The 13,065-nt window shown below is 39.0% G+C and overlaps 1 protein-coding gene across 2 annotated transcripts in view; it reads left to right on the forward strand.

The window, feature by feature from the left end:
- Window positions 1–12,641, forward strand: part of rxrgb (retinoid X receptor, gamma b) — a 29,889-nt gene extending 17,248 nt beyond the window's left edge. For both annotated transcript variants that reach the window (XM_088004955.1, XM_088004956.1), the window contains exons 2-10: window positions 1,884–2,119; window positions 7,220–7,364; window positions 7,563–7,742; window positions 8,833–8,993; window positions 9,924–10,053; window positions 10,446–10,578; window positions 11,365–11,456; window positions 11,547–11,652; window positions 12,117–12,641. In XM_088004955.1, coding sequence (XP_087861081.1) covers window positions 1,884–2,119; window positions 7,220–7,364; window positions 7,563–7,742; window positions 8,833–8,993; window positions 9,924–10,053; window positions 10,446–10,578; window positions 11,365–11,456; window positions 11,547–11,652; window positions 12,117–12,264 — 1,331 coding nt within the window. In that variant the 3' untranslated portion in view covers window positions 12,265–12,641. The remainder of the gene's footprint in view (window positions 1–1,883; window positions 2,120–7,219; window positions 7,365–7,562; window positions 7,743–8,832; window positions 8,994–9,923; window positions 10,054–10,445; window positions 10,579–11,364; window positions 11,457–11,546; window positions 11,653–12,116) is intronic.
- Window positions 12,642–13,065: the final 424 nt, after the last annotated feature.

The raw sequence follows: 13,065 nt of genomic DNA on the forward strand, positions 1-13,065 counted from the left end.
GTCAATCACTGAATTTGCAGCGTTGTCATCAAAGACTCTGTGTTAATCATCTGTCTTGAGCTAAAACATTTAGTTTTTTCAGCTAATCACAGAAGTTGTTTAGAATACCCGAGTCAAACGGACATGCGGCGCCCTGCACATTTATCGGCACATCTGATAAAGATGTGGAAAACACCCCTAAAATGAATTAATCCTTTATTACATAGTGTTACATTAATTTACAGATAAACTTGGAAATAGCCGTGTAAATGTCTGGGAATTATACATTTTAGGTATGAACAAACCTAGTGATATCAGCATTTATGCTCATTACACTAACATAAGCAACTTTATTGGTAAATGTATTATTTGAGCATGAAATATTTAAATAAGACACTTAATGTGAAGGGTTTTAAGAAAGTTGATTTTTTTTTATTATTGTAGTTTTTTTGGTAGTTTGGTAATAGGGAAGAGTGCTGTTAAAAAAAATCCTTATAGAATAAATGTTTTCACATTAACAGTTTGATTTTTTTAAATGAAAAAAACAAGTAAAAAATAAGTAATAAAATTTTACATATTTTAAAACTTTTGTGTGGACGTTTTTGTCAGGGGTACGAATAAAAATATTTAGGTGTCAAATTGTGACCCAGAGAAAACTTAACATAACTGGACCAAGAATGTTGAAATGAGATGAGATGAGCTCATTCACATGATAGCCTGCTGATTGACTAATGTTTATACTAATACTTGGCAATATTACTTATTTTTTAAGGTTTATTTTCTTTCTTCATAATAGGAAAGGAGAGCTCAATATGTCAAGTGACATATTGATTTTGAGCCCCAGTGTGTACATCCCAATCGCCATGGCAACGTAACATTGGCAGGAGACAGCATGGAAACATTTTTTTTAGTAGGATAACACATTGAAAGTTTCATGTCAATTATATATATCATCCAATTGAACAGGCTTAGTTTAGAAAGGACATTGTGCAATGATAAAGAAATTATCAGAACAATTTTCAGTGATATAATTATAAAGACATATTTTTGCTGATATCATTAAACCCTGCATTAATGTAATCACTTTAAGATTTTCTTTGAAAATCTGTCTGTAGGTTAAACAGCGAATGTTCTGAAGCACAGATGTCAAACTACCTGAGGGCCGGCGTCCCGCAGCTTTTAGATGTGTCTTTGTGTCAACATGCCTGAGTGACATAATTGGGTCATTATCGGGACTCTTGAGTGCATAAGGAGGTAATTCAGTCCTTTGATTCAGGTGTATGAACCCTGGAACACATTGAAAGTTGTAGGACCCCTGCTCTTGAGGACTGGAGTGTTCTGTAATTGCGCTGCTCATGGTGGCAGCAAGTTGGAGTAGCTTTGTTTTGTTAGTTTGAATTTATTTTCTTTGTAGTCTTTTGTTTATAATTTTTTTCTTTTTTTGAGGTGTTGATCTTTTGGACATATTCTTCTGGTTTTGGATGCTAGTTATTATTATTATTATTCTTACGTTCCATGGCAACGAGGTACTGTTTTCACAACTGGGATGAGTGTTTTTAGTATCTGTCAGCTTATTGTTTTTGGTTGTAAGTCTGTTAAATCTTTTCCTTTTCAAGACTATCATAAACCTGCAGAAAGCCAACTGTTCAACCAGATGACAGATAAGCTGGTGGATCGTTTAGCAGCCCAGAAGAGAGATATTTTCCCCGTGAGTCGGCGGAATCCTTAATGGGCTATAAACTATGTGTAAATATTAGACTTTGATTCATCATTTGGAAGGAAACTGGAGACTGATTGAGTTATGATTAACACAGCGCATCCGGTTCAATAAGTAATTCATGAGGTCAAAGTTTGTGGCGTTAAGTAGGTTGCTCAGTCACTCACTACACTCCTGTCTTATCCAGACTCGGCAGGGCCAACGAGTGCAGGCCACGCGCATCCCACTTCCATGGCTGGCATGGTGGGACATCCTTCAGTCATCAGCACCTCCAGGCCCCTACCGTCCCCCATGTCCACCCTGGGCTCGCCGATGAACGGCCTGGCATCGCCTTATCCCGTCATCACGTCGTCTCTGGGATCACCCTCCGTACCCCTCCATTCTACTCCCAACATGAACTTTGGACCAATCAGCAGTCCACAGGTGAGAAATGTGTGGATGTAAGCTAGAGACTGAGATTTTTCAAGAAGTAGCATATATATTTTTGAAAGGTTCTAATATGTGTTTTATTTTTCTGCCCTTCAAGCTGTTTAAAGTTACACTTTCTACTTTACAACATTTTTAGTCTGAAAACAAAGTACTTGGAGAACTTGACGTGCTTAACTCTTGATCATGTGTCTCTCATTTGTGGAATATCTTAGAGCAGATCAGAGCCTGATGTATGGGTCTGTCCACTAGCTCACTTAGGCCCTCCTCTTTCTCCTTAACCTTTCTGTTGACCTTTAAACTTCTTGCCCTAAAGGTCATCTGAGTTGTGAAGTACTGCTGTGATGCAGAGGGGCAGTCCCTCTATACCTGCAGAGTAAAACCTGACACCCAGCATTACACTCTATACATATTTTCATATTAGAAGAAGTAATTTAAGCAGACTAGTCTGCCTTACTAAGCATATATATATATATATATATATATATATATATATATATATATATATATATATATATATATAGAGAGAGAGAGAGAGAGAGAGAGAGAGAGAGAGAGAGAGAGAGAGATTGAACTTTCATACAATTTTTTATGTTAGAATCAGAAACTTTACTGTTTTGTGTACTGATTCTACACTTTGTAGAACCATTTGTTTGTGCAATTACAACAGCAGAATAATTGGAAGTGAACAGGACTGAACTATGCAAAGTAGCTCAGATCAGACGGTGGACATTTGGTCCACCGTCTGATCTGAGCAGTGGACGTTTTAATCTAAAACACGTTTTAATCTAAAACATAATTTAAATCTGTCCGTACGTTTCGAGTCATTGTCCTGCTGAAAGGTAAACCTCTGCCCCAGTTTTTAATACTTTGCAGCTTCCTGCTGCCTTTCTTATGGGATTCTGGTCCATCCAGTTTTCCATCAACTCTGACCTGCTGTGACTAACAGCATCCCAACAGCATGATGCTACTTTCACCGTGTTTCGTGTCGGGGATTGTTTAGTGTTAGTTTTCTGCATTTGAAAGCCTTTTTTTATGCAGGCTAAAAGATTCGGTTTGGACTCATCTGACCAGAGCAGATTTTTTTTTTTGCACATTTGCTGTGTCCTCTATACATGCAAACTTGACCTATGACTTTCTTGTCATTTATTCGTCAAGGCCAGAACTCCGGAGGCGTCACTGAACGTCTGCATTTGTACAGGGATTATGAAACACAGATTCAGTCTGGAAGGAAGTCAAAGCAGGCTGAATACAAATGAATGTCATACTTTTCTGAATTCTTTTTGTTAAATCCATAATTGTCTTTCCTCTTTATTGTTTTGCACTACTGAATGAATGAAGGACAGTGGTTGAACTGAGGCCCTTGCTGCAGGAAGCAGCAATCAGCGTTATAAACTACTTCAGTCGTAGTATGGATCCAGCCTACAGCGACAGTCTGGGTAGATGTGGGTGTTTGATGGCACAGTTTCTTTTTCTCTGTTTGCCAAAAGCAAAGGGGCAAGAATGCTCATACTGTCAGGTCACTTTTTGCATTTTTATTTCCAAAGGCACGGGCAAAAACTAAGTATTGGTGTGGAAGTGGATAACCTCAGATAACCCCGTCTCTATCTTGGTTTTAATATTGCTCATAGAGGGTGTTAAAAGTTTTCATGAATCATTTCTTCTCTATAAATGGGTCACTGCTGATATGGACATTTTTTATTATTTTTTTTACAGAACATACTAGTTCTGGCTCTTAAAATCCTTTACTGGCTTTAATTTTTAAGGATGAGTTGGTTCCATGTTTATTTGTATTTAAAAGAGTGCAACTGATAGTTGATTTCATTAACAATTCAGGTCAATGGTTTTCTAAATTAACTCATCAATTGTTAGTTCTTTCTAAGCAAAAACTGTCAAAGATTAATTTATTTATTGATATCAACGGTGTTTTTTCTTTTTCTTTACCTCACTGTATGTTTAGTTTAGTGAGGAACTGTGTTTTGGGTCAGAATCAATTGACATGAATTGATTTTTTTTATTTTTTATTATTATTTTAAGCTTCCAGTTATTTAGCTCAGGGCTCAGTAACCTTTAAGTATTTGGTAATAAATATTTGGCTATAGCAAGACGCAGAGTAACCACATTTCCTGCATGAATTCAGGCACAATCTCAGGTCTCTTCTTGTTAGAATCGGTAGAGGTCATTTGATCTGAATGGCTACCCAGCAATGACCCAGCTTCTGGGCCAAACTGGTTAAAAAGGATTGAGGTCGGAGTCATTCCAGAAGGCTAATGTTGTCCTGCTTGACACAATGCAAAACATGTTGTGATGTTTATTTAACATCTTTGTCCAGTTAGAACCCCAAGATGTGACCCAGATTCATCTGGCTCATCATTTGTGGTGAAGTTGACGAATTTGGAAGCGATCCCCCTTTTTTTTTCCCATACTAATTCTGATGAGAGCAGAAATTTCCACAAAAAATGTGAAATTTCTTTCGAACTTGGTTGAAATTGGTTGAAATTGCTTTATCTTATTGTCAAAATGATTTCTCATTTCTCAGACTTTTGAAAGTGCTTGATTCACAGGTCATAGTGGAGTCTGCCCCCCTTTAAAGCCCATATAAACCTAGCCTAAATGAAGCAATGTGCTCTTGTGTTGAATAAAGAATATATGATCCATCAATAATCCATACTAAGAGCTTGTAGTCCTTATATGTAATGGTTTACTGTTTTTTTTTTTAAAGCAGCATCCTGTCTGCACAACACTGCTGAAAAGGTTTACTTTTTTAGTCTTTGTGATATTAATTATTTGTGACAACACCATTGCATGCTAAAGAAGAATCGCTGTTCACCACTGACTCACCGATGAGCGAGTACAGAGGAGCTGATGTTTCATTTAAGTATGACTATCCGCCTCCGGGGCCACCCGCGCTGAGAGAGGGTGACAGATGCATGGAAAACCAGCGCTCTCTGAGAACATAAGGGAGAACTAACATGAAGGAAAACCTCTGGTAACCTTTAGAGGTCTGAAATACCCAGGCCCAGTTGGCCATCAGAGGATCTGCAGAGTGCATGTTGTAAATAAGTGATAGGAAGAGCTAGAGGTGACTTTGGGCAGGGGGATTATCCATATGTCATTCTCAGCTAAATATATAGGTCAGAGGCATGCCTCTCTCCAGTTGTTTTGCAGATGTTTGCACGTTGACAAACGTGAGTACGGGAGACAAATGTGCATTCTGCAGGGTAGCTGCCGACGGCTCAAGGTCAAAGGGCAGGATGTCGATAAGAGGCTGAAAATATGCAGGAGTCGAAAGCTTTCACGGTCTTGAAAGTGATTACATAAAAACTTCCATTTCTCGTGGATTGATGTCCCTGTTAACCTCGTTGAAGTTTAAGTTTGCTATTGCACACCATGATGTAACAACCTGGAGCTAGACTTGTCACTGACAGTGCTGCGACAAAAGTATCTGCCCCTATACAGATGCTTGTTTTTTTGCTTTTTTTAAGTACAGATCACAAAGCAACATTTATTGTCAGACAAAGATAACCCGAGTATATACATAAAGAAGTTGAACAAAATTATCAAAACACATACTGCCATTTTTTCCCCACAAGCAAGTAACTATGTTACCTTAATTTGTTGTAAAAATGCTGCGTATATCAAAAAAACAGCTCAAAAGAAAGTGGTGCTCACTGGTGCTGCAGCTCGGCTGGGGCCTGCAGCTCCAAGGCAGAGTTTTGGGTAAATAGGGGCCACGTTGTAGTAGCCGGCGTTAAGGGACCCACAAATGGCTTTGGTTTCGCTTTTATAGTTTTGCATAATACCTTGATGATTTATCACAAAAGAAGCAATCGCAACATCTCAAGCACTGCAGGCCTCAACCGCCTCATCTACGGCCTGGGTACTCGATTCAACAATAAGAAAGTGATGGGGCAAAAATGACTTCCATTGGAGAGTTTCAGGGTGAAAATCACCAACATGAGACTTAAAAAAATATATCTATGCACTAGCAAAACAAAAGTAAAACATTTTAAACATCTGGCATATTTGGCATAGAAATACATTTCTCAATTAAATGAAAACTATGAATTCAGATTGCTAACAGAAAACCCTGAAGGAGACTGTTGTTCTGATCTTAAGGTTACGCACACTTGGCTATTGAGCAGAAAATAATCTAGCTCAAAAAGAAGGCCTTGAAGTGACGTAGTCAAAGTCTATACTTAATTCTGGTAGATGTTGTGACATGGACCTTAAACGGGCTGCTCCTTCTTGGAATCCCTCTGATGTGGCGGGAAAACAAAACACCCGTTCCACAAAGAAGAAGTGCCTGAAAATCCACTAAAGACTTGTTGGCAGTAACTGTAAACACCGGAAGGCAGGAGTTGAGTGGCACAACCAGTTTCTCTATTTAAACGGAAATATGTTTCACACATAGCTTTGGAATGGTGTGGGTAGTTTCATGTCTCTTAATATGTTAGCTTATCATCTGCAATCTGCGTTTTGTATTTACACAGGTTATTTTATTGGTTTTATCAAGCGTCTGTTCGATAATCTGAAACCAGCAAGTGTAGCTTAAAGCAGAAACCAAAGAAATCTGTCAGGCAGAAAATACTTTTATTTTACAGAAATGTACATCAGTTCAAATGTAAATTTTGGGGGGGAAACTAGTGAAGACCATTTCTGACTGTAGTGGACACAGTATATTTAAATAGCTTTAAAAAAGGAAATTCTGTCTGAGTGCCCTCTGCTGTTATTTTTGAGTACTGCAGCACCCATGTGTATTCCCCTCTCCTACACCTCCTTCAAGTACACATGCTCAAAAAAAAAAAAAAACTTGTATGACAAGTCTCAGAAAGCGGATTCAGCCCCTCCCTCTGACCAAGCATGTGATCGTTTGCTGAGACACTTTCACAATAAAGTGTGTGGGTGGGGAGAGGAAAAAAAAAGTGATCTAGCAGAAGGCAGAAAAAAAAACAGAAAGGGGAAGGGAGATACTGTCATGAGACTGCTGAACTCCTTTCGCTTCCTCTGTACTTCCTCCTGTGCTCTGTTTTGCGCAGCTCCAGCCAACCCAGCCTCAACTCTTTGTTTTATCCTCTGTCTTCCTGCCATCCTCAGATGAACTCAATGAACAGTGTTAGCAGTTCGGAGGACATCAAGCCTCCGCCGGGCCTGCAGTCTCTGGGAAACATCAACTACCAATGTACGAGCCCGGGGGGGATGTCAAAGCACATCTGTGCTATCTGCGGGGATCGCTCTTCAGGTAACATTTGAGGGTGGACCCAAGCACTGCCAAGAATCCTCTCAAGTTTTGCTCTGTTTTTCCTCCCCCTGTAATTATCTAAGACCTTGAGATGTTCTCCCCCCCCAAAAAAAAAACAAAAAACAAAAAAAAAAAGATTTACGGATTTTGTGGTTCAGAACAGCAGCAGGTCTGACGGGTTGGATTTATGTCGCGCAGGAAAGCACTACGGTGTGTACAGCTGCGAAGGCTGCAAAGGCTTCTTCAAGCGCACTGTCCGTAAAGATCTCACCTACACGTGTCGAGACAACAAAGAGTGCCTGATAGACAAGCGCCAGCGGAACCGCTGCCAGTACTGCCGCTATCAGAAATGCCTGGCCATGGGCATGAAGAGGGAAGGTGAGCCTGTAGAATCGTTTTAATTCACACTAAACAGGTTTTTGTTTGACAGTCCTGATCGTTTGTGAGTCTTATTTTCTGTTTGGACACATTAACAGGTTCAAACAGCAGGTGTGGGTGATATCTGATTATTGATTTGAAGCTTACTTTTTTCCTTAAATCCTAGATAAACTGACTGATCTTCAGTTTTATAACAATTAGGGAAATTTTATCTGTTAGAAACAACATAAAGCAGACTAAGTGGGTTTTTAGAGGCTCTGTAGATTTGATATAATCTCTTATTTGAAGTTGTCAAGGTTTTAACTAAGACAAGTCCATACTTCACAATTTTAATTGTTGGAGGTCCATCTGCAGAGGCTTTTAAAAGGGTCCTGTTCAAACAGGAGTTTTTAAATACATCATTCTCTAACTTTAATATGACCTATATCCTGTGTTATTACCTTTTTTCCTTAATAACTTGACTATTATTCTGCTGATCTTTAAACCAACATTTTGTTTGCCCACATCATGATTCAGTTCCACTATTCAGTCTTCTTGTGCTCACACACACGTTATCATTTGTAGTAAATTTGTTGAAACCGAGTAAAGCTCAGCTATCAGAAGGATTGTCCTGACATTTACCCAAAACCATACTTGTAGCGACATTACTACAGATCAACTTTCACCCAAAACTTTTAAACGTTTGCTGAAAAGCCAAAGATGAGGAAGGAGTGTGTGTATTCAAGTCAATTAAAAAATAAAAAGCATTTTCATCATTGGAATAGCTTTGAAATTGCCAAGACAGAATCAAGAACTAAATCTGACAGCAGATCTGTAGGGTCACCACAACAGAGCTGTGGACAGGAGATGTCCTCACTGTCTGACAGATCTGAATGACGTAAAAATAAATCAGTAGGTGCTTCAACAAAGTGTAAAAGTCATATTCAATAAACTGGAATATGCGGTATTATGAGGCCAGTTTGTCTGATTCAAAGTACCGTCAGGCGTTAGACACACTTTTTCACAAGCTCACATATCTGTATTTAAAAAGCTTGAATTTAAATGGATGTTTTGGGTGTGTCTCCGTGTTTGGGTGTGGGTGTGTGTGCAGCCGTGCAGGAAGAGAGGCAGCGCGGGAAGGAGCGTGGCGAGAACGAGGTGGAATCCACCAGCAGTTTCAACGACGACATGCCGGTGGAAAAGATCCTGGATGCTGAGCTGGCTGTGGAGCCCAAAACGGAGACGTACAGCGATGGCAGCCCCGGAAACTCGGTAAGGATCTAAGAGACGAATTAATACAAAGCTCCTATTTCCACAATATGTGCTGTATCCATCTAATGGGATCAACAAACTGGGGAGGAAGCGACGTGTATTACAGATTATGAAGCTAAACAAAAAGAACCCGACCAATCCAAGCTGAAACGAGTTTAGAAGGGAATCCATAAACACTGATAAAGGATTGCTTGATGAGTTAATCAAAGGTTAGCCAGGTTAAGCAGCTTGAGAGACTAAATCCAATTTAGACTTACGGATGTCATAATCTTTACTCCGAAGTCCGATTGAAATATCTTACAGAATAAAAAAGTCAGATGCATTGATGCTATCACTTCCCACTTTGCACACTTAGAGAAAAATTGTGTTGATCAGTCTTTGCAAAATAACTCAAACTCTGTCACACTGAATAAAGAGACTCTTTGCAGATCTAGCTGCATATTGATGGCTGTTTTCCTGCTGGACGGTGAATCTGGTTTGAAAAGCTTGGAATATGGGATCATAACCTGAACCTGCGTAAAACTTCTCCACAACTTTTTCCTTGACCCGTCTGCCCTCTGTACATTTTTTTAACAATTTCCTTCCATTTTCTAAATAGGTGCTGTTTGTGTTTAACCATCATTATAAACTGTTGCGGATCACAGTTGAACCGTGACAAAATGTCAAAAAAAACAACAAGATGTGGATACTTTTACAAGGCGCTGTTTTATTAAGAATTATTGTGGATAGTTTCTTTTCAAAGTATAGACTATTTCAAGAGTCTCGAGTCATGAAAGGAAGCTGCTGGTTTACAAAGTAGCTAAACATAGCTACGCCCACACCTGCTCACTGACTGTGGTCACTGTGACTTTGTGAGTCACAATGCAGGAGCTCGCAAGCTCAGGTATTAACTGCGTCGTGTGGGCTTCCTTCCTCCATGTTTCTCTCCAGACCAACGACCCCGTCACTAATATCTGCCAGGCAGCAGACAAGCAGCTCTTCACCTTGGTGGAGTGGGCCAAAAGGATCCCACACTTCTCTGAGCTCCCTCTGGACGACCAGGTCATCCTGCTTCGAGCAGGTACGCGCACTCATTCAGGCTCAGCTGCGCAGAAAAATAAACACGTGAAACCAGTAAAAACATTTTTAAAAACACATACATACATTTTGTCTACTTCAGTCTGTTACATTTGCTCGACATGTTTTTCCCACCTTGTTTTATAGAGCAGTGAAATAAAAATATAACTGAAATATTTGCCAAGTCCCACTAGTGCAGTGTGCAGCATCCGCTACACTGACCCCTACTGGTGGGAGAGCTTGCACACGTGCCATAAATAAAGGGAGTCGCAGAAAAGAAAAAAGACAAAAGCAACCAATCTTGCTAAAAAATCTAATGCATAATATAGTCAATATGTCTTTATTTATTTATTTATTTATTTATTTATTTATTTATTTATTTATTTATTTATCCAGGCTGGAACGAGCTGCTCATTGCCTCTTTCTCGCATCGCTCAGTCACGGTTAAAGACGGCATCCTGTTGGCTACAGGTCTACACGTGCACAGAAGTAGCGCCCACAGTGCAGGAGTGGGATCCATCTTCGACAGGTAAGAGACCCTTCAGAAAGTACTTCAGAAATAAGGGTAAATTATTTTTGCGCTTAAAAAAGTCCAAAATGTTCTAAAGTACTTCAGAAAATCATCTGAAATCTGTCAAAGCCCTGTGGATGCCTTTCTGGCTTAAAATGTTTATATTGAAGATGCAAACTCCAAAGAGTCTCACAGGAACGGCCTAAGACTACTCAGTTAAAATTTACGTTGCGTCTTTTTGTGGAACACTTGTTTTAAAAGACATTTGGTAACACTTTATTTGAAGGGGGTTGAATAAGACTGTCATGACACCGTCATAAACATGACATAACACCTGTCAGGAACATGAATAAGCCTTCATGAATATTTATGACTGTTGTCATAAAGCGTCATTCGGTAAATTATGACACTTTTAATACAAAGTTGACATTATTCAAAATGTCTTTGTTATGACAACTTGACAAGAAATCATTACTGATATAAATTTGTTATAAAATAATTACTGATTGCACTTTAAAACTTAGATAACTTTATGTTATTAAAGGTAAAGTTTAAACAGTAATGATTTCCTGGTTAATGTCAAGTTGTCATAACAAAGACATTTTGAATAATGTCAACTTTGTATTAAAAGTGTCATAATTTACCGAATGACGCTTTATGACAACAGTCATAAATATTCATGAAGGCTTATTCATGTTCATGACAGGTGTTTATGACGGTGTCATGTCAGTCTTATTCAACCCCCTTCAAATAAAGTGTTACCAGACATTTTTATCCTGATGACGTGAAAATCTTTGACTGCAGAGTTCTCACAGAGTTGGTATCCAAAATGAAAGACATGCAGATGGATAAGACAGAGCTGGGCTGCCTGCGAGCCATCGTCCTATTCAACCCAGGTCAGTCTGGGCCGCTCTCGAGTACAGCGGCATTTTGCACCTTTCAGTACTGCGCTGGACTAAAACATATGTTGGATTGTTGTGTTTTAGATGCAAAAGGTTTGTCAAACCCATCAGAGGTTGAGGCGCTAAGGGAAAAAGTCTACGCGTCATTGGAGTCGTATACAAAACAGAAGTACCCCGACCAGCCTGGCAGGTGGGAAATGTCGCACTCACACCATAATATATGGGTTCCAGTTATTGCACTGTGGATATTATAATCAGAAGACATTAAATGTTTCAGTCAATTAAATAGAAGCCATCAGGAGGACGACGTGCCCACTTTCCCAGTTGATGGTTTTATCTTATATTGTGAATACATTTAACTGTAACATTGTTTTAAACAGTATTTACACTATCTCTTCTACATTTTACTATATTTCAGCTACAAACTTCATGTCATCGTATTGGGGTTTAATGTCATTGATCACTGTAAAATAGTTTGTGGTAACAGCATATTTTAAACAATTTTAACAATATTTGTGCTTGAATGTAGCCTCCCTCGATGGGCATGTCTCAAACAGCTTGTCGCCTGAAGAGCAGGATTATTTTCCTCATTACTATTTAGGTGATGTCTGAAGATAATTTTTGAAACTAGATTTTTTTTAAAATCATTTGCAGGTTCGCCAAATTGCTGCTGCGCCTGCCAGCTCTGCGATCCATCGGCCTCAAGTGTTTGGAGCATCTGTTCTTCTTTAAACTAATCGGGGACACGCCCATTGACACTTTCCTGATGGAGATGCTGGAGGCTCCGCATCAGATCACATGACACCAGTCCTCCACTTCCCTTCCCCTGTAAATACCCCCACCTTGTGAGCGATGTGAAGTTGGATTGAAGAAAAAAAGGAGAGACTTGATCGAAACTGTTAAACTGTTTTCTACCAAGTAAAGCAATGTGATTAAAATAACAGTGATATTTTCCAGTTGTTTGGAGGAGAATCCTATATGCACACAAATTCTGATAGATTTGGTAACAGATTTTGTAAATAGATGATTTGTTGTATTTGTTTTAAAAGCATCCCAATGCAAATTACAGAGGAATAATTTTATTCTAAGAGAGAGAAAAAAACAAACAACAAAAAAAAAAACATTTCATAAAAGAACACGTTTAAAGCTTCTTACAGAATAAAGTTATTTAAAATGTGAGTGAAATGTGTTGTTTATTCTGAAGGTTTTTTTTCTTTTTCTCAGATTATTGAATGAAAAGTGAAAAATTTAATCTGGCAACACCTTTGCCAGGTTTTGTCCACGAGAGGGCGCCAATAAAGTGCCTCACAGTATTTGGGACTTGTGTTTGTGTGTGTGTGCGTGGGTGTGTGTGTGTGTGTGTGTGTGTGTGCGTGGGTGGGTGTGTGTGTGCGTGGGTGTGTGTGTGTGCAGACTCATGGATCTTTTTCTAGCTTCGTGGTTCAGCTGCAGGACATCCAAGGACAGTTAGAGACAGTTTTATTTTTATTTATTTATTTATTTTTAATTTTTTTTGGGGGGGGGGCAGGGGGTATTGTGTTTTTTAGTAATTTTGAATGGCAAAATTAAATAGATTGAAATAAGCAATACCCACTTTTTTTTC

The sequence above is a fragment of the Poecilia mexicana genome, unplaced genomic scaffold, assembly GCF_051168715.1.
Source record: "Poecilia mexicana isolate PSO_F unplaced genomic scaffold, ASM5116871v1 scaffold_4, whole genome shotgun sequence".
NCBI lineage: Eukaryota > Metazoa > Chordata > Actinopteri > Cyprinodontiformes > Poeciliidae > Poecilia > Poecilia mexicana.